The following is a 17,691-nucleotide window of genomic DNA, read 5'->3' as shown; positions in this document are numbered from 1 at the left end:
CCAGAAAACATCAAGCATTTGGATTACAGTCAGTTCAGGCCTTGAATCTTGTAATGCATGCCCTGCTATTCTGTGATGTTCACCTACAACATACTGAAAAATATAAACAAAAAGTTATTACCCATGACGCATTTAGGAAGTATCCAGTGTAAAGCACCATTTGACAGAAAGTTGTCTATACCAAAAACCACCTGTTGATGGTAAAGTAAGATTTAACAGCAATGCATCAAATGATCTTTTGTTGATTAAATAGAACTATAACTACATGGTATTATCGGCTGGTGAAATCACAGTGAAAACTGAACTACCCACTCTGAGTAATGAGTACGTTATGTTTGTGGTAGCAATTGTAAATAATGTTGAGATGATAATTAAAGCTAATATGCATTCTTAAGACTATGAGAAAACAAAGCGTTATCCAGTTAAGAAATTTTTTGTTTTGTGCTGAGAGGAAAAATCTCATCACATCCATTTTTATTTGCTTTTACAACATTTTTCTGTTCATTCTGTAGCAGCAAACTATCAGGAAATATTGTACATTTGCATGCCCTTGCGTACATCAGCATACAAGAAGTCTTGACCTACTTTTAACACAAAATGCTTCGATATATACAACTTAAATTGAGCTCATTATTTGTCCTTCTGAACGACAAGTTTAAATGTATATATATATTTTTTTTTTTTTTTACAAATATTTTCTGAAAGTGGTGGCTCTGAGGCTAGGGATCTACATCGGCAACCATGAATCCTTTGAATGCCAGAAGTGACTCTACTCCATTGGTCCTCCAGCTTGTAAGAAAACATTTGAGAGATGTTGGCAGGATTGGCACTCCAGCCACTGTCGTGTTTTGTTTTTTTTTTTTTAACAACCCCACACTGGTCCAGTTTGGTATGGTGCGAAGGTGTCACCCTTTGCACGGCTTCACTCGGGTACTAATACGGGTGGTTCGTTGTGGGGTGGGTCCTACTTTCCTGAAACAAACTTTTTTTTCCTGTGGATTTGGAATAGTTATTACTAGCCCCCATAGTTATCAGAAAGTTTTTTGCTTGACTATAGGACAGCTACGTCATTTGAGAGTTAAGCTTTCTCATCTTTAACCAATTGAGTATATACATTCTCATTTTATCTTTACATCACTTATTTGTTGAGTCATCCAATTACTGCTCTGGTTTTATGTGCACACAGCTTTATTTTTTTTTAAAAGCTGCTTTTCTTATATTAAGTTTTCAGTGTAATTTGCAGTAATGATTGTGATTAAAGCTACATTATCCAAATAGGTATTTCTATCCTCAAGAATGCCACTAAGGAAGCAACATAAAGTAATTAGACATGTACTACCCTGAATTGTATGGGCTTTCTGTCTGTCACTGTTTAAAGATAACTGATGTAGATGTGTGTGTGGGTATATAATTGTACAGTTTGTTTAATAGGACTAGGTGTTAAAATCACTAACAATTTGGCATAGCACTTGCCTTGAGTAGGATTGGAGATGTCTTCTTTGTTGGAGTGATTTTGATGATATTGATGATGACCCCTCATTGTTGTTTCCCCAAGTACGACACATTATCAGTTGGTATACCAACCTCATAGGGGGTTTCAATGTTTTACCATAAGGCACCCTCGGCCGAGGCAGGCCCATCACAGGTTGATCAGACCTGGGTGTGTGTTGCATGGTTACTAAGTGATCATTTGGCAGCCCACACTGTCTCCTTGCACTTCAGCCACAGCCAGTGACTGCTTCTTTTACCGACAGTGGCCAATTCCTTAATTGCCTTCTACTGGGCCTGCCCTCTGATTTCCACTTCTTTTAGCAGCCTTTTGGTGGAAATGGCTACAAAACCTCTGCAGACCATCAACACCGGACGCACCTTCACCTTCAAGTCTTGTTCCTCTGCCACAGCTGCAAGATTGGCATTCCATGGGTTTTTTCTTACATATACCTCATCAATGGCATCCTCCCAAGGGCCTGTCAGCTCAACAATGAAGACACAATGGCAGGAGTTAGACTAGAGGATGAAATCTCATATATATGTCTGTGTATTGTATATTAAGTACAGTTTCATTTTTCTTTTCCAGATTCCTTCCTTGACTTGGTCAAACAGACATTGTCATTCATAGTTACACATTTATAATTTTAAAATACATAGTCTAGAAATGAATTAGTATGAAGTAGTAAAACAAAAGTATGACTTTTCTTTTAAAAATACCTTCCCATGACCACTTGAAGGATTAGTTTACTTTGACTCAAAAAACACTAATTTTTACACAATCATGTTGTATATTAATTGGCCTTGACAAACTGTTCTAAAGTGCAGCATGTTTTTTTTTTTTTTTTAAGAAATTTTAAGATGTTGCCTGTGTTTGTAGTTTTAATTGCCGTCCAAAGGACACCAGTCCAAATGCAGAACAAAGCCTTCAAACTATGTGTGCTCTGAGACTGCAAAAGTTATGATTTCAGAAAACACGGCTTTAGTGTTTCTGAGGTATGTATATGACAATGATAGCATACTAAAAGTAATACATTTTATCCCAAATTTTTGGCACTTTGTTCCTGAAGTAAGTTTCACTTGTCTGTTAAAAGCAACAGTCATAAGTGGTGTTTTCATATACAGTAAAAGAGTATGAAAACAAGCAGCTTATTGTGACACTCCCTTTCTACCAAAATACTTCAGAAATGCACTTATCCAGATAGTGAAAATAAAGTGAAAAATATTTTTACAGTTTCCATCAAATCTTCTTATAGTAACTGTGACATTTGTTTTCCACAATAAGGAGTGCATGGTACAGTCACTTGTAATGGTGAGATCTAAGCACGAGACTTAACAATGAACACTGTCAGAGTAAACAACATGGCAATGTCCATGTATAATTAGAACAAAGTAGCTTTGCCCACAAGAACATCACAGGCTGTACCGATCATTAATCGGCTTTCTGTTCAGGAGAGCTGTAATACATGCTGCCTCAGAAAGGGAAACAAGATTATGAAAGACTTTAGCCATTCTGTACAGTTGCTTTTCTTACTCCTTCCCTCTGGTATAGGCCATTCAAACTTACAACAGTAGCTTCAGAGAGTGTTCCTGTCTGCATATCATAAGGTTATTAAATAGCTGTTTATATATGGTGTATTTTAGGAATGATGTTATTTGTTTGAATCTTTTGTTAGTATTGTATCACTGTCACTATTCTGAGGAAACCTGCAAATAAGAACTTCATGTACACATGACAGTAAACCTGAAGAAAAATTTTCCCTAACTGCAAGAAACGCTCAAAATAACAATTGCAGCATTCATGAGATTAAGAAATCATACTCCCTAGGAACAAAAGGTTACAATGGATTTCAAGTGCACTTCCAGACTTCTTTTAATATTCATTTTTTCCCCCAAAACAACACAAGTATGCTGTTTTAAGGCATTTGTGCTATCTGAAGATGTTGACCATTACTTGAGAACATTCTTGACTTCAAAAACTGACGTATTTGGTACGTTTTAAGGCTTTTGTGTTTGGATTTGTGCCCCTTGGAGCTCATTTTAAAATGCAACCACAGGGACTGCATTTTTTAAAATTTATAAAAAAAAATGCTTCAGTTTAGAACACACTTTTCTGTGGCAGATTAATGTACACCGTGATTGTGAAAAAATAGCTTTGACTTGAAAAGTACTGCACTTATCGTTTAAAGCAATGAGGTGTCAATGTGCCTCAAAATAATGATGTTAATACGAAAAGTACTGCAGTTACCTTTTAAAGCAATGGGGTGTCAATATGCTGCAAAATAATTATGTTAATACAAGATAAGCATCATGCATGCACATTCTTGATGGGGTTCCCATTGGTAAAGAAGTAAAAAAACTTATTACATTTTTATTACTGACCAATTAGTGAACCAGTTGTAGAAAAACTGTGTCACAGGTTTCCACCAAAATAAATGGAGAAAAGGGAAATAAAGAACAAACTAATAACTTCTCTCACCAACGAGCCAAATTATTTTAATAGAGATGCAGATATACTGTTATTTGTATTTGATATTTGTATTTGGTCTGCTTTTTTCTGCATGAGTATCAGGCAAAAGTGAATGCGTATGTACAGCTTCTTGCTTGATCTGAAGTAAAATATTGTAAGGGGTCATGGGTAATAGTCAAGTTAATGTTTAATTGCTTATGATGAAAGTGGACCTAAAAGTGAGAAGAAACAACTATACTTGAAGCAGCTGAGGTATAGATTTTAATTAAATTGAATCCAAAAAAAGAAATGATGCAAGATGTCAGTTACAATTATTATCACGCTAGCCATAATTTTTTTTTTGTTATAATGAGATTGCTGAAAGATAAATATACTGCTCAAAAAAATTAAAGGAACACTTTTTTTAATCCGAGTATAGCATCAAGTCAATGAAACTTTTAGCATATTGATCTGGTCAGTTAAGTAGCAGAGGGGGTTGTTAATCAGTTTCAGCTGCTTTGATGTTAATGAAATTAACAATAGATGCAATGAGACAACCCACAAAACAGGGATGGTTTAACAGGTGGAGGCCACTGGCATTTTTCCCTCCATCTTTTCGGCCTGTTTTTTCACTAGTTTTGCATTTGTCTACAGTCCGTGTCACTACTGGTGGCATGAGGCAATACCTGGACCCTACAGAGGTTGCACAGGTAGTCCAACTTCAACATCAATACGTGCCATTGTCAGATGTTTTGCTGCATCTTCCAACAAAGTCTCGAGGGCATGGAGGAGATTTCAGGAGACAACCAGTTACTCTAGGACAGCTGGACAGGGCTGTAGAAGGTCCTTAACCCATCAGCAGGACTGGTATCTGCTCCTTTGGGCAAGGAGGGACAGGTTGAGAACTGTCAGAGCCCTACAAAATGACCTCCAGCAGACCACTGGTGTGAATGTCTCTGACCAAACAATCAGAAACAGACTTCATGAGGGTGGCTTGAGGCCCCAGTGTCCTCTAGTGGGCCCTGTGCTCACTGCACCATGGAGCTCGATTGGCATTTTCCACAGAATACCAAAATTGGTAGGTCCAACACTGGCACCCTGTGCTTTTCACAGCTGAGAGCACGTTCACCCTGAGCACATGTGACAGACGTGAAAGGGTCTGGAGAAGCCGTGAAGAATGTTATGCTGCCTGTAACATCGTTCAGCATGACTGGTTTGGTGGTGGGTCAGTGTTGGTCTGGGAGGCATATTCATGGAGGGCTGCACAGACCTCTACAGGCAAGAAAGTGGCACCTTGACTGCCATTAGGTATCGGATGAAATCCTTGGACCCATTGTCAGACCCTATGCTGGTGCAGTGGGTCCTGGGTTCCTCCTGGTGCATGACAATGCCGAGTCTTATGTGGCGAGAGTATACAGGCAGTTCCTGGAAGAAGAAGGAATTGATACCATTGACTGGCCCCCACACTCACCTGACCTAAATCCAAAAGAACACCTCTGGAACATTGTTTCAGTTCATCCGATGCCACCAGGTTGCACTTCAGACTGTCCAGGAGGTCAGTGATGCCTAGTCCAGATCTGGGAGGAGAACCCCCAGGACACCTTCCGTCATCTCATTAGGAGCATGTCCCAACGTTGTCAGGCATGCATACAAGCATGAGGGGGCCATACAAAGAACTGAGTACGATTTTGAGTTGCTGCAATGAAATTTCTGCAAAAAGGACTAGCCTGACGCATCATTTTTTCACTTTGATTTTCAGGATGTCTTTGAATTCAGCCCTCTGTAGGTTGATAATTTTCATTTCCATCAAATGATGGGACATCCTTTCATTCCTAACACATTACCCCGTCAATATCAGTATAGCTATCCAGCATGATTTTTTTACCATTGAGAACTGATGTGTTTTCAAAGTGTTCCTTTAATTTTTTTTGAGCAGTTTATATTGCTATATGAGAATGTATTCTTTACATTTCAGAATGATTTAGCTGTGCTGCAATATTTAATTACATTAAAAGTTAAATCATAAAAATTCAAGCACGTGGTTCACTAATTTATTATGAATGCGTAATATATTAAATCTGGCATTCTGAAGCTACTTGTTCACATATCCAAGTAAACAACGTTTAAACAAAATCTTGCATGTTCAATTAGTATACAGGAGGTTTATTATAATACCACTAAAGGTAAGATTAATGATTCCGTGCCATTAAATTGTAGTAATTTTTTTTTGTTTGTTTTTATTAATTGAGGTTTAAAGTTAATTTGGGAATTTTTCCATGGGGCTATCCACTCCTCTACAAGTGAACAGTCATGATTATTTTATATGATTGATTTTTTTTTTACTGTCTTCCTTAGTGTCAAGTTAACCTTAAACTATGTTGTTCCGGAAAACTGTGAGCCTGATATAAAGTCATGAGGATCATACAGGGTGAAAAATGAATACAGTATACTGTAACTCCTAGTTAGGGTGTTTCAGATTATGATTTGTGAATATTATGATTCTTTGTATACTATAAAATATGTATGATTCATTACTATTGGAAACATTTCAATTATTAGTCTGTAAATTATGTCCTGTATACTTGTGTAGACAGCACGTTTGCATAAACTCACTATCTATTATTTAAGAGGTGGGCTTTGAAATTATAAGTATTGTCATTTGTTCAAACAGAAGATACTGCATCTTTAAAATGTGCCAGGGGAGATCTCTCTCTTTCTAAATTGCTTTTCATTAAAAATTTGTGCTGAAGCATTTATCATAAACGGTGCCAAGGGGAGTGTTTGTATTGTTATATATTAGACAAATGTGCAGCATTCCTCAAGTCTCATTTAATTTAGTCCTGTAACAGAATGTTATGTTGACTCTGTATTGATCTGTAAATGACCAATACAGTCTATAGCTGCAAGACATAAGAAAGCCAGTCTTGCTCACAAACATTGTGTAATGCATGATTAAAAAAATCAATAATTGTTGATTTTAAACACATTTAGCATATGCCTATATAACTTTTCTGCACAGTCCTTTTCAAATAATAAATAGTCAAATTGCATGCAGTGAAAAATAAATAAATACGTGGGCAAATTGAAATGCTAACCACAAACAGAGAATGGTGACCAATTTTTAATTCACGTTTTCTGCCTTGTTGATATATCTGCTTCACACCTTGCATTCAACAATAATGCTTTATTCTACTGTCTTTGATTTGCTTGCCAGGAGGAGCTACTATTCTTATTCATATTACCTGTAAGTAGAAAATGGGAGCACTTTTACTTTTCAATATTTTAAAGATGCAGTATCCTTTTTTCAAAAAAAAAAAAAAAAAAAAACCACCTGTCCTCGGCTAAAGATATCATGCATTGGAAGCCCAACTATTTTTGTGTCTGTTTATTTACTTGTTACAAGCTGTATTTTTGAAAAAAGAATGCTGCATTTTACTTTCTTTTAATGTTGTTTTGAACACCATCCTATTGGATGAGATTTGTTGACTTTTTGTCATCCTTCTATGTTTGCATGAATGTGTGGTCATTGATGTAGCAATTAGTTGCTTTTTGATGTTAGTCAGAAAGGCTTATAGTTTTTATAGATGTATTTGTATTACATATTCTGTACAAATGTTTATAAGAAGGTAAGTGAATTAAAGCAGATCTGTCAGTTTTTTATAATTCTGTTTTAATAGAAATTGTGTGTTTGTCTGTGTGTGCAATCAGACAAGGGTCTTGCAAAAATGTTCCAGTCCCAAACAAAACTATATATTGTGAACCTTATAAACAAAATTTCAGTATGGGCATTGCGTGTACAAAGTTTATACAGTGTGTATATACTGTAGAATGAATATATATATATATTATTTATTTTCACACACACTGAAATATATATACTGTGTACATATATATGTATATGTGTGTGTGTGTGTGTGTATATGCTATAGCAAACTTCCTTTTCAGTCACAATCACGTGTTATAAAATCAAACAATTTAAAAAACAAAATCCAGCTTTGAACTACTCTACTACATTAGACTTTGTCTTTAAAAAGCACGCCCTTAATCCATTACCTTAGCATCTGAACAGTCTGGTCATGGGAATTTACCTGCATACACCATTTAAATTGGATACATCAGTTTCTGTAAGGTCAGATACACTTTGTCTGTTTGATCAACTTGTTAGTCATTAGACAGTGTGAAGACCAAAGAGGTTCCTGATGAACCCAAGTCAGGTGCAAAACACCTTCCCCTATACAAAAGTCTGATAGTAGCAAGCATTATGGGAGGTTGGTTTTCAAGGACATGTAGGCCACTCAAAAGAGAGCGTAAATAGATACAGAAGAATGTATAATGATACTTGAACAAAACCTTGTACATTAATTTAACCAGCAAGCCTTGCAGCTATTATTGTTACTGCTGCCAAATTATTAAATGATAAAGAAAAAGTTCAAAGAAAATGTTTGGTTAAAAGAATTCTAATATGGGCAAAACCCTGTACCATTAAAATGGGTATTTATAGTGTCTGGATTTAATTAGGCTACTGAGGTCGTATAGTTGAAGCCAAGGTCCTGCCAGCTTTATAAAGACAGGTGAATGATGCATTATCACAACTTGGCTGCTACTTAACTACATGAGCTTTGACTGATTATTACTCAAAGTTCTTTTTTTCTGAATATTAATATTGGCTTTCTGAATAATATCAAATAATGATTAAGTAGTTATGTATATGTTTTCATGATGTTTTGGTCAATCCAGGCAAAGACTGGATCTGGTGAAAATTCATTGAAACAAATGTGTCACCATCATACTGACTCCTTACATTTTGCTTTATTTTCTAGTTTGTCCATCAGATATATATAGAGAGAGGGGGCATTTAAAGGTAAAATGTTGGGGGTAGTGAAAGAAAAATCTATAGGTAGCCCTTCCTTAGGCAGTAAAGAGTACAAATATGGGTGTTTCTGAGTACAGCTCTGCCCCCTATAGCCACACAACATGTAGGTAAGAATAAGACTAAAGCAACCCTATATGATTTATAGTAAGTCATTCAAAATTGCATTATGTCCTAATGAAAGATCAACTTGGATTCAATTAGTCTGTTTTAACATGCACATACTCCAATGTCATTAAACTGCGCAAAAAACAGTTAAACCTCATCATCAGTCAGACTGATGATGATCATATAACCAAAAATGAAGCCTGTGATAATTTTCTTCTGTTGTATAAAAATAATTTAGTCCTTCATGTGGAACAAACAACCAAGACATGTAGTTGAAGCAGAAACCTTGACAACCTTTCAGAAAAATCTAGATGTGATATGGGGACAGCTTAGCTGTTAGCTAGACAAACGGGTTAGAGAGACTGAATTTCTTAAGCTGTTACTGTATGTGCTATAAAGTAAATGACATCCATACCCTTTTTACACCTCTGACCTGAGGCCCTGATGAGTTGCGGCATGGACATTGGCCACTGCATAACCCGATCACACTGTTTCAACATATCTATAGCAAATAGCTGGATGTAAACTAAGCTAGCACTTTAATAATAATAATGTTCCGTTTCCAGATTGCACACAGCACACACTTTTCTGCTTGGCTGTGCTATTGAGCCCTGCAAATGACCCAGTATGTGTGCTTCTTGCCTTACACTCAGTGCTGCTGCGATAATAATAATACAAGTATTTTTACTTTAATATAATAATTATTGTATTGGGTTACCTTTTACTATTAAAAGTACTCAAACTACATAACCCACACTACTTTTAACATGTTACTACTCCTGAAATTGTGCTGTTGAACTTGGCACTGCACGTTTAGTTAATCAATATAAACAGTGATTTCTGAAATATTGAGACAAGTTTTTTCAGACAGAAGAAGGAATAATGCAAGCATTTACCTTAGGAAGTTGATTTTTGTGGACACTTCCACTCCTGGCTGCTAAAAGCGTTTTTGAGAAGCTAAGCAGGCCAACTGTCCAGCAGACATATGCAGACTACAAAATCCTTAACTTTTCCCTGGTTTAGTGTTTACATGGCCACATAACTGGGTTCTTTGTGCAGAAACCTACCAAACTTGCAAAATTTTTGTCTAGTGTGTTTATGTTAATGAAGTCCCAGCTGTCGTCAAGTGATTGGAGACAACACACTGTTAACAAAACAGGGTTCTTCTTCCCAAGACACTGAACAGCTACAAATACTAAAGTGGGTACTAATATAATTGTCATGCAGTATCCAAAATATCTGTGTCGGGATGAATATTTTTGCAAGGCACGGTTTGATATTTTCTTGTTTATGCATTTTCTGTAGTGTTGAGTTAATGCTTTTTATGTTTCTTCATATATTTACTAGGGTACTTTGAAGTCACATTTCTTCTTAGAAATAAAACTGTTCTAATGCTGTTTTGTATTTGTTTACTGTTGGAATAATTTCCACTTGTCTGGAAATTTACTTTGTCTAACAGATATTTAGTTCCATAACATCATAGCATGAAAGAGCACAATTTCACTTTAGCTCCTGCTGAAAACACCATCTGTTTGGCTTGCTTTTCATTTTAAGCACAGTTCAGTTTATAAACTATTCTTTCTGCTTTCCTGGCTAAAGTGACGTTACTTCCTCACAGTACACACCTGTTCATAATAAATATATCTATTTTTATATTTGTTATGTATTTATATACTGTGTGTATTATATGCTTGTGTATGATCTGCAAGTGACACATTGTGATAGAAATATATCAGTTTAATTACACAGTGCTCAGATTGTGTACATATAATTCAGAAAACAGCATCTTTGATTTATTTGAATAATGCTTGTTCATCCAAAGCAGCCTACACATTATAAGTAAGCAGTATGCACATTAACCTGTGCCCCAGTAACTAATAAAATAGCAACGCATAGTATATCACTGTTTGGAGGAGAAGAACTGACATCTTTGCCTAATTAACATGTTTATGTGCGTTAAAGTTGATATGTTGTACACTTTCACTGAATCTTCTGATACCATTGTGGTTAGAAGGCCTTATATTTATGTCACAAAAATATAATTTATGAGCCATTTTGATGTACTGTATATAAAACATATTTTGCCGGCATTGTACCATGCCATCATAATGGTTCTCCAGCAATTGCATTATCCTGAACACAGTGGAAGACAAATGTGTCTTACAGCATTTCAGCTTGTGGTAATCAAATATTTTCTGCAGTCAACTTTAGTGTGGTGCATTCAGAAAAACTAAAATAGTGTCAAGCTGTTACATTATCAATGATTCAAAAAGTTTGACATGAACTGTTCAAAAGCATGAAATAACAAAGTAACTGTTTCATGTGCTTATCGGAGACCATAGAGGGGCACATCAGATCACATACTGTATTCATGTTAGCATGTAGTTAGTTTGACGGCAACTTTTCTTTTTTTTCCTGCCGTATTTTGTAGTGCTGCAGAAATATATTCTAAATACAGTTTAATTTTCCACATGTTCTGGCTTAATTAAAAAAAAAAAAAAAAAAAAAAGTGGCTTAGATTTTTCCAATTCCTGTTCTGGAGGAGCCATGGTGAAATTAATTTTAGTTGGTATTGGGTGGTGGACTCTAGATGTCTGAGAATGTTTCAGTTGAAATATTGTCCCAAGGTTTTCTTAAAACAAATGTGTGTTCACTTGTTTAATCTTAGCAAACTTGCCAAGAAACGGAAGGATGCAATAGGAAATACTCGCCAAGAGATGACTCACATGGTCAATGCAATGGACAGAAGTTACGCTGATCAGAGTACATTGCATGCTGAAGATCCCTTGTCTATCACTTTCATGGATTCTCATAATTTTAGCAATAGATGTAAGTACATTTTTGGATTGTTTTCTTAATTAATAGCTTAAAAAACTTGGGTTTAATATACGTAATACAGACTTTGATTTATAAATGAATGACTGCAGGTTATACCAAAGAATTACTTGTACAGTGAGATCTTAGGTCAGTAGCCCTTCCTTTTCCAGGTAGTAGTCTGGGATGTTTCTTTGTGATATATATGTAAATGTGGATTTTAGCATTCTAGTTATTATTTAGACAAACACGTACTTTTGTTGAGTTTTAGACCTCGAACACAGGAGCTATATCCGTTATTGGATGAGATTCGGTTGTGTACTGGCCTGAAAAAAAATCCATTCAAAAATGTTGTACTGTTGAGTAGAACAGTAGATGCATTATTAATGATCCTGTCAAACTAGACAAACCCATTATTATCATAACTGAATAAAAAATCTAAAATGGCTTTACATTTTAAATTTTGAATATTTGGTGTTAGTATTTTGAAGGGCTTGTCATAATTTAGTCCAACAGTACATACCCAGTGCATGACTTTCCCTTGTATGTACTGAATATATTTAATCTTTTTATTAGCAAACATATGCACACTGACTATTCCTTTACTTACACTTTAGATAAGTGATTCTTTGCAGTCAGTTCAGTCTCTACTGAGACCCAGAGCATCTATTACTAAAGAATGCATACTGGTCTCATGGTTTCTATCATGTAAAGGTTCTCATGATAGTACAATTTCTTGTAAGTAAAAAAAAAAAAAAAACCCTTAATGCCAGTATTAAGAATAAGGAACTACAAAGGTGCAGAATAAGTGAAGAGGCAAGTTAATAAGAAAGCAATCTGCCTGGGGTGTGATTATAGAAGAAGTTACTTCTGTTCCCTTGCTGGTCACTTGCCTTTATAACAAAATGCCTCTATACCACCGGAACTAGCAACACATACTTTTCATTGTACCTGTGAGGGTTAAAGACAATATAATAAAATTATGTTGAAATAATAATATTTACATAATTCTGTTTTAGCTTTAATAATTTTGTTTTATTGAATGGCAAAGATGTAAGCATTATACACTCTTCTTGGCCATGAGGGTTTTAGCTAAATTATAATTAAGGGTTGTTACTCTCTAGAAAGTAAAAAAAAAAAAAAAAAAAAATCACTACCTACAGTGCATCCGGAAAGTATTCACAGCGCATCACTTTTTCCACATTTTGTTATGTTACAGCCTTGTTCCAAAATGGATTAAATTCATTTTTTTCCTCAGAATTCTACACACAACACCCATAATGACAATGTGAAAAAAGTTTACTTGAGATTTTTGCAAATTTATTAAAAATAAAAAAAATTGAGAAAGCACATGTACATAAGTATTCACAGCCTTTGCCATGAAGCTCAAAATTGAGCTCAGGTGCATCCTGTTTCCCCTGATCACCCTTGAGATGTTTCTGCAGCGTAATTGAAGTCCACCTGTGGTAAATTCAGTTGATTGGACATGATTTGGAAAGGCACACACCTGTCTATATAAGGTCCCACAGTTGACAGTTCATGTCAGAGCACAAACCAAGCATGAAGTCAAAGGAATTGTCTGTAGACTTCCGAGACAGGATTGTCTCGAGGCACAAATCTGGGGAAGGTTACAGAAACATTTCTGCTGCTTTGAAGGTCCCGATGAGCACAGTGGCCTCCATCATCCGTAAGTGGAAGAAGTTTGAAACCACCAGAACTGTTCCTAGAGCTGGCCGGCCATCTAAACTGAGCGATCGGGGGAGAAGGGCCTTAGTCAGGGAGGTGACCAAGAACCCGATGGTCACTCTGTCAGAGCTCCAGAGGTCCTCTGTAGAGATAGAAGAACCTTCCAGAAGGACAACCATCTCTGCAGCAATCCACCAATCAGGCCTGTATGGGTAGAGTGGCCAGACGGAAGCCACTCCTTAGTAAAAGGCACATGGCAGCCCGCGTGGAGTTTGCCAAAAGGCACCTGAAGGACTCTCAGACCATGAGAAAAGAAAATTCTCTGGTCTGATGAGACAAAGATTGAACTCTGGTGTGAATGCCAGGCGTCACGTTTGGAGGAAACCAGGCACCCGCTCATCACCAGGCCAATACCATCCCTACAGTGAAACATGGTGGTGGCAGCATCATGCTGTGGGGATGTTTTTCAGCGACAGGAACTGGGAGACTAGTCAGGATAAAGGGAAAGATGACTGCAGCAATGTACAGAGACATCCTGGATGAAAACCTGCTCCAGAGGCGCTCTTGACCTCAGACTGGGGGCGACGGTTCATCTTTCAGCAGGACAACAACCCTAAGCACACAGCCAAGATATCAAAGGAGTGGCTTCAGGACAACTGTGTGAATGTCCTTGAGTGGCCCAGCCAGAGCCCAGACTTGAATCCGATTGAACATCTCTGGAGAGATCTTAAAATGGCTGTGCAGCGACGCTTCCCATCCAACCTGATGGAGCTTGAGAGGTGCTGCAAAGAGGAATGGGCAAAACTGGCCAAGGATAGGTGTGCCAAGCTTGTGGCATCATATTCAAAAAGACTTGAGGCTGTAATTGCTGCCAAAGGTGCATCGACAAATATTGCGTAAAGGCTGTGAATACTTATGTACATGGGATTTCTCAGTTTTTTTTATTTTTAATAAATTTGCAAAAACCTCAAGTAAACTTTTCTCACGTTGTCATTATGGGGTGGTTGTGTGTAGAATTCTGAGGAAAAAAATGAATTTAATCCATTTTGGAATAAGGCTGTAACATAACATAAAATGTGGAAAAAGTGATGCGCTCTGAATACTTTCTGGATGCACTGTACCTTCTATCTGTTCCTTGGCAAATGAAAACTACAAAAAAAAATTAAGTTTCCACGAGAAACCACATTGAGAGTTTTTTTTTAAAAATGTCCTCCTTATTATGGCTTCATTGTTTTTGTTGAAACTAAAGCTTTAAAAAGGCAATGTGATCTCAATTTCTGACCTCCCAATATTCATTCACTCTGCAATTCTAAGCAAATCTCAAGTGTTCCAGTTTTAGAAATACTAAACTAAATGTACTGTGTCCCTGTGATTTGTAATCTATTTTGGATAAACACTTTCATAAGTATTTAAAGTAATTGCATTAGTATTAAATGTTAATGTTAACAGTTCCTAAAAATCATATATTTAGAAAATCTTTGGAGTCCTGATTTCGTTTTTTCATTAGTACAGAAAAAAACAGTCTTCAGAATGCACTGTGCTGTCCCTATTTCCCCTCCCCTGACCCCCCTCCCCATTTTTTTTTCTTCTTTCTTCTGCATCCCCCCATTAGTTTACATGCTTATTTATGCAGGGAAAACTAGTAGGCCTCTTTTTTAAATTCTATAGAGAAATCAACTTTCGTTGATGATTTTAAACCATCATTAACAAGTACTGTAACTGCAGTTATGTTTGTGATAAAGTTGTTTGCTCGTTATAGAGGTTTTTAAAACTTTGCCATCTAGATCTGTCTATCTATCTAAACTTAACTGGCAGAGAACAAGTGTGCTTCCGACTGAATCTATTGCAGGACTGGTTGTGACTCTGAATGAGTTACACAAGTTAGTAGATGTAAATAAATACGACAACCATAGCTAAGAAATCTTCAAGGTGTTCAGCATTCCAATGGCCTGTTTTAGGAAATGGCTAGAAAAAACTTTAGTTTGTGGTGGAAGAAAGGGGGCACACATCCAGAATATCACTTAATGGACACTAATACATGGTCAGAAATCAAACACCATGAAAGAAATTTGTGTTTCAACAAGATAGGGAATCAAAGTACTGTGCCGTGTCTTAAAATGAAGAAAAGAGATGTCACCTAGTCTTTCTTCCCCGCCTAGTCTTGTTAGAGGGCATGCACATATACTTGCCTTCAACACTGAACTGTTAATTGAGATGTGTGCATAAAGATCATTATCTATCATAACTAACAGAAAATGAATTTAAAAATAATGCATCATGTCAGATTTTTATTTTCTTAAAAAAGGAGTCTGGGCCAAATTTGTAAATCTTTATTTTTTTTTATTTTTTTTTTTTGTCACGCTATGGTTAAACACTATTTCTTCCACACCATTATATAATATGTATGGTATACTGTATTTCAAATAATGCTGTATTTTTGTATTTAGGTTTTCTACTGCTATAGGCAATAATAAGCCATTCTGGGATCTTATTACAATGCATTAATTAAATTTGCTTTGAGTCATTTCTATTTTGTGGTCCAAAGACTGTTCCAGATTTGTAAGGTAAATAGTTTTCCTCATTAGGTTTATTTTTCCGCAGTGCCCAATGATCCACTTGTACCAACTGCTGTTTTAGGTGAGGATGTAGTTATTTCTTATTAGACCCTGCATGCTTAGTTTCTGTGCATGGCCATAGTTGTGCTGGTTAGCAGAGAAAATTATCGGCCTGAATACATAGAGCTGTTCTTCCTTATAATCCCTGCTTTAAAGAAAAATGACATACTAGAGTGATTGTTTTTATAAGAGACAGTTACATTGCTACTTAATCATTTTTCAAATTCTGGGGGATCTGAACTGATCTTTAAAAGTTTAGTATTACCCCTAGTATAAGTCAGGCCGCATTTTTTCTCTTTTTTACCTCATTGGATTTTTTTCACTGCACCATTTTTATTTTAGATTTTTGTGATTAGTCTGTTCAGTGGAATTTAAGCACAAGGTTTCATTCAGCAAGTCCATCTGATTGCCTTGGTACAGAGCATGAAAAACCATTTCCTTATTGGAAATAAATATTCATTGTTGTATAAGGTTTTTGCTAGTTAAATACAACTATATAATAAATGGGCAAAGCCTCTGGAATGTCACAGGTATGCAGCAATTCACTTGTAAACCTTAGGTCTGTACAGTACGTCATTTGGCTAACTAAATGTGGCCATCACATCAGTCACAGTCTCTCAAATAATACCGTGACAGTCTGTAACTATCAATAAAAACCAAGCCTGTACATGGTGCTTGCTGAATGTAGCCCTTTATTATTCTTACCATTTTGCTTTCCTTTCCATATTGTTCATTTTAGGTAGGCCATAACTAAAACAACTTTCCACATGCTAGAGATCTGTAACTAAAAAGGGTATTTTAATTGTTTTAAAGAGTTGTTACCAATTGAATCCTCCATCTTCAAAGACACATATTCTATTATAGGTACTTGAATAGCAGTATGTATAAATACTAGGCAGCATATTTTATACTGTCGGTGCTCATGAAAGCAAGCATCTCAGTTCAGGGAAAGTATCGTCTAAGTGAAGTTCTAAATATGTCTATATTATCATTGCTTATTTTAAATATTCAAAAAGAGGGATAGGAAACCTTTCTCACCATTAGATCATGTTACATTTTTTCATTTACCACACATGCATGCTAAATACTGGAAGTTCTAAACCTACTCTGTTTTACTAGGAAAATCCTCAAGTTAATTTTTCAGTGCATTTCAAGTATTTAACTGGGTAATTTTGACTACTTTCAAACCTTTGTTCTGCATAGCTGAAAATAATTATGCTGTATTTTCATTTTTCCAGTATAGTAATTCAAGATTTTGTTTCTAATGGTTTTAGTTGAATATGGTAGCAGTAGTAGAACTGCCACATGTTTTCCTAGTTCCATCACCATGGTAATAAGAATGTATTAAGGTACACAACTGTTTTACTGAATAATCACAAAGCAGCTTACCTTATGTTCTCCTTTCTCAAGAATTCAGCATTACTTTACTTTAAGATTTAACAAATTTATCACTGAACTGGCCCATGAGGGGCTACCACTTGAAAGAGAATTAACATGATGAAACATTTATTATTACAAAATGAAGCAAGTTATGACATGTATAATCAGTTCCTTTGCTTGAATGACTAGGAAATCTGGATTTGAATAAAGAATTGGGAGATAACTCACATTTGAACAAGTGAATCCACCAGGTAAATGGTGATTATTTTGTAACTGGTATA

The 17,691-nt window shown here is 36.0% G+C and overlaps 1 protein-coding gene across 15 annotated transcripts in view; it reads left to right on the top strand.

Moving 5' to 3' along the window:
• ptprk (protein tyrosine phosphatase receptor type K) overlaps window positions 1–17,691 on the top strand; it is a 615,224-nt gene that overhangs the window by 519,118 nt on the left and 78,415 nt on the right. For 4 of the 15 annotated variants that reach the window (XM_051924118.1, XM_051924119.1, XM_028797916.2 and 1 more), the window contains exons 15-17: window positions 7,152–7,181; window positions 11,584–11,744; window positions 16,017–16,052. In XM_051924118.1, the coding sequence (XP_051780078.1) occupies window positions 7,152–7,181; window positions 11,584–11,744; window positions 16,017–16,052 (227 nt within the window). The remainder of the gene's footprint in view (window positions 1–7,151; window positions 7,182–11,583; window positions 11,745–16,016; window positions 16,053–17,691) is intronic. The other 11 variants (XM_028797923.2, XM_028797921.2, XM_051924125.1 and 8 more) reach the window with 5 other exon arrangements.

Source organism: Erpetoichthys calabaricus, chromosome 3 (assembly GCF_900747795.2).
Source record: "Erpetoichthys calabaricus chromosome 3, fErpCal1.3, whole genome shotgun sequence".
Classification (NCBI taxonomy): domain Eukaryota; kingdom Metazoa; phylum Chordata; class Cladistia; order Polypteriformes; family Polypteridae; genus Erpetoichthys; species Erpetoichthys calabaricus.
This window is presented reverse-complemented; position numbering and strand designations above follow the sequence as displayed.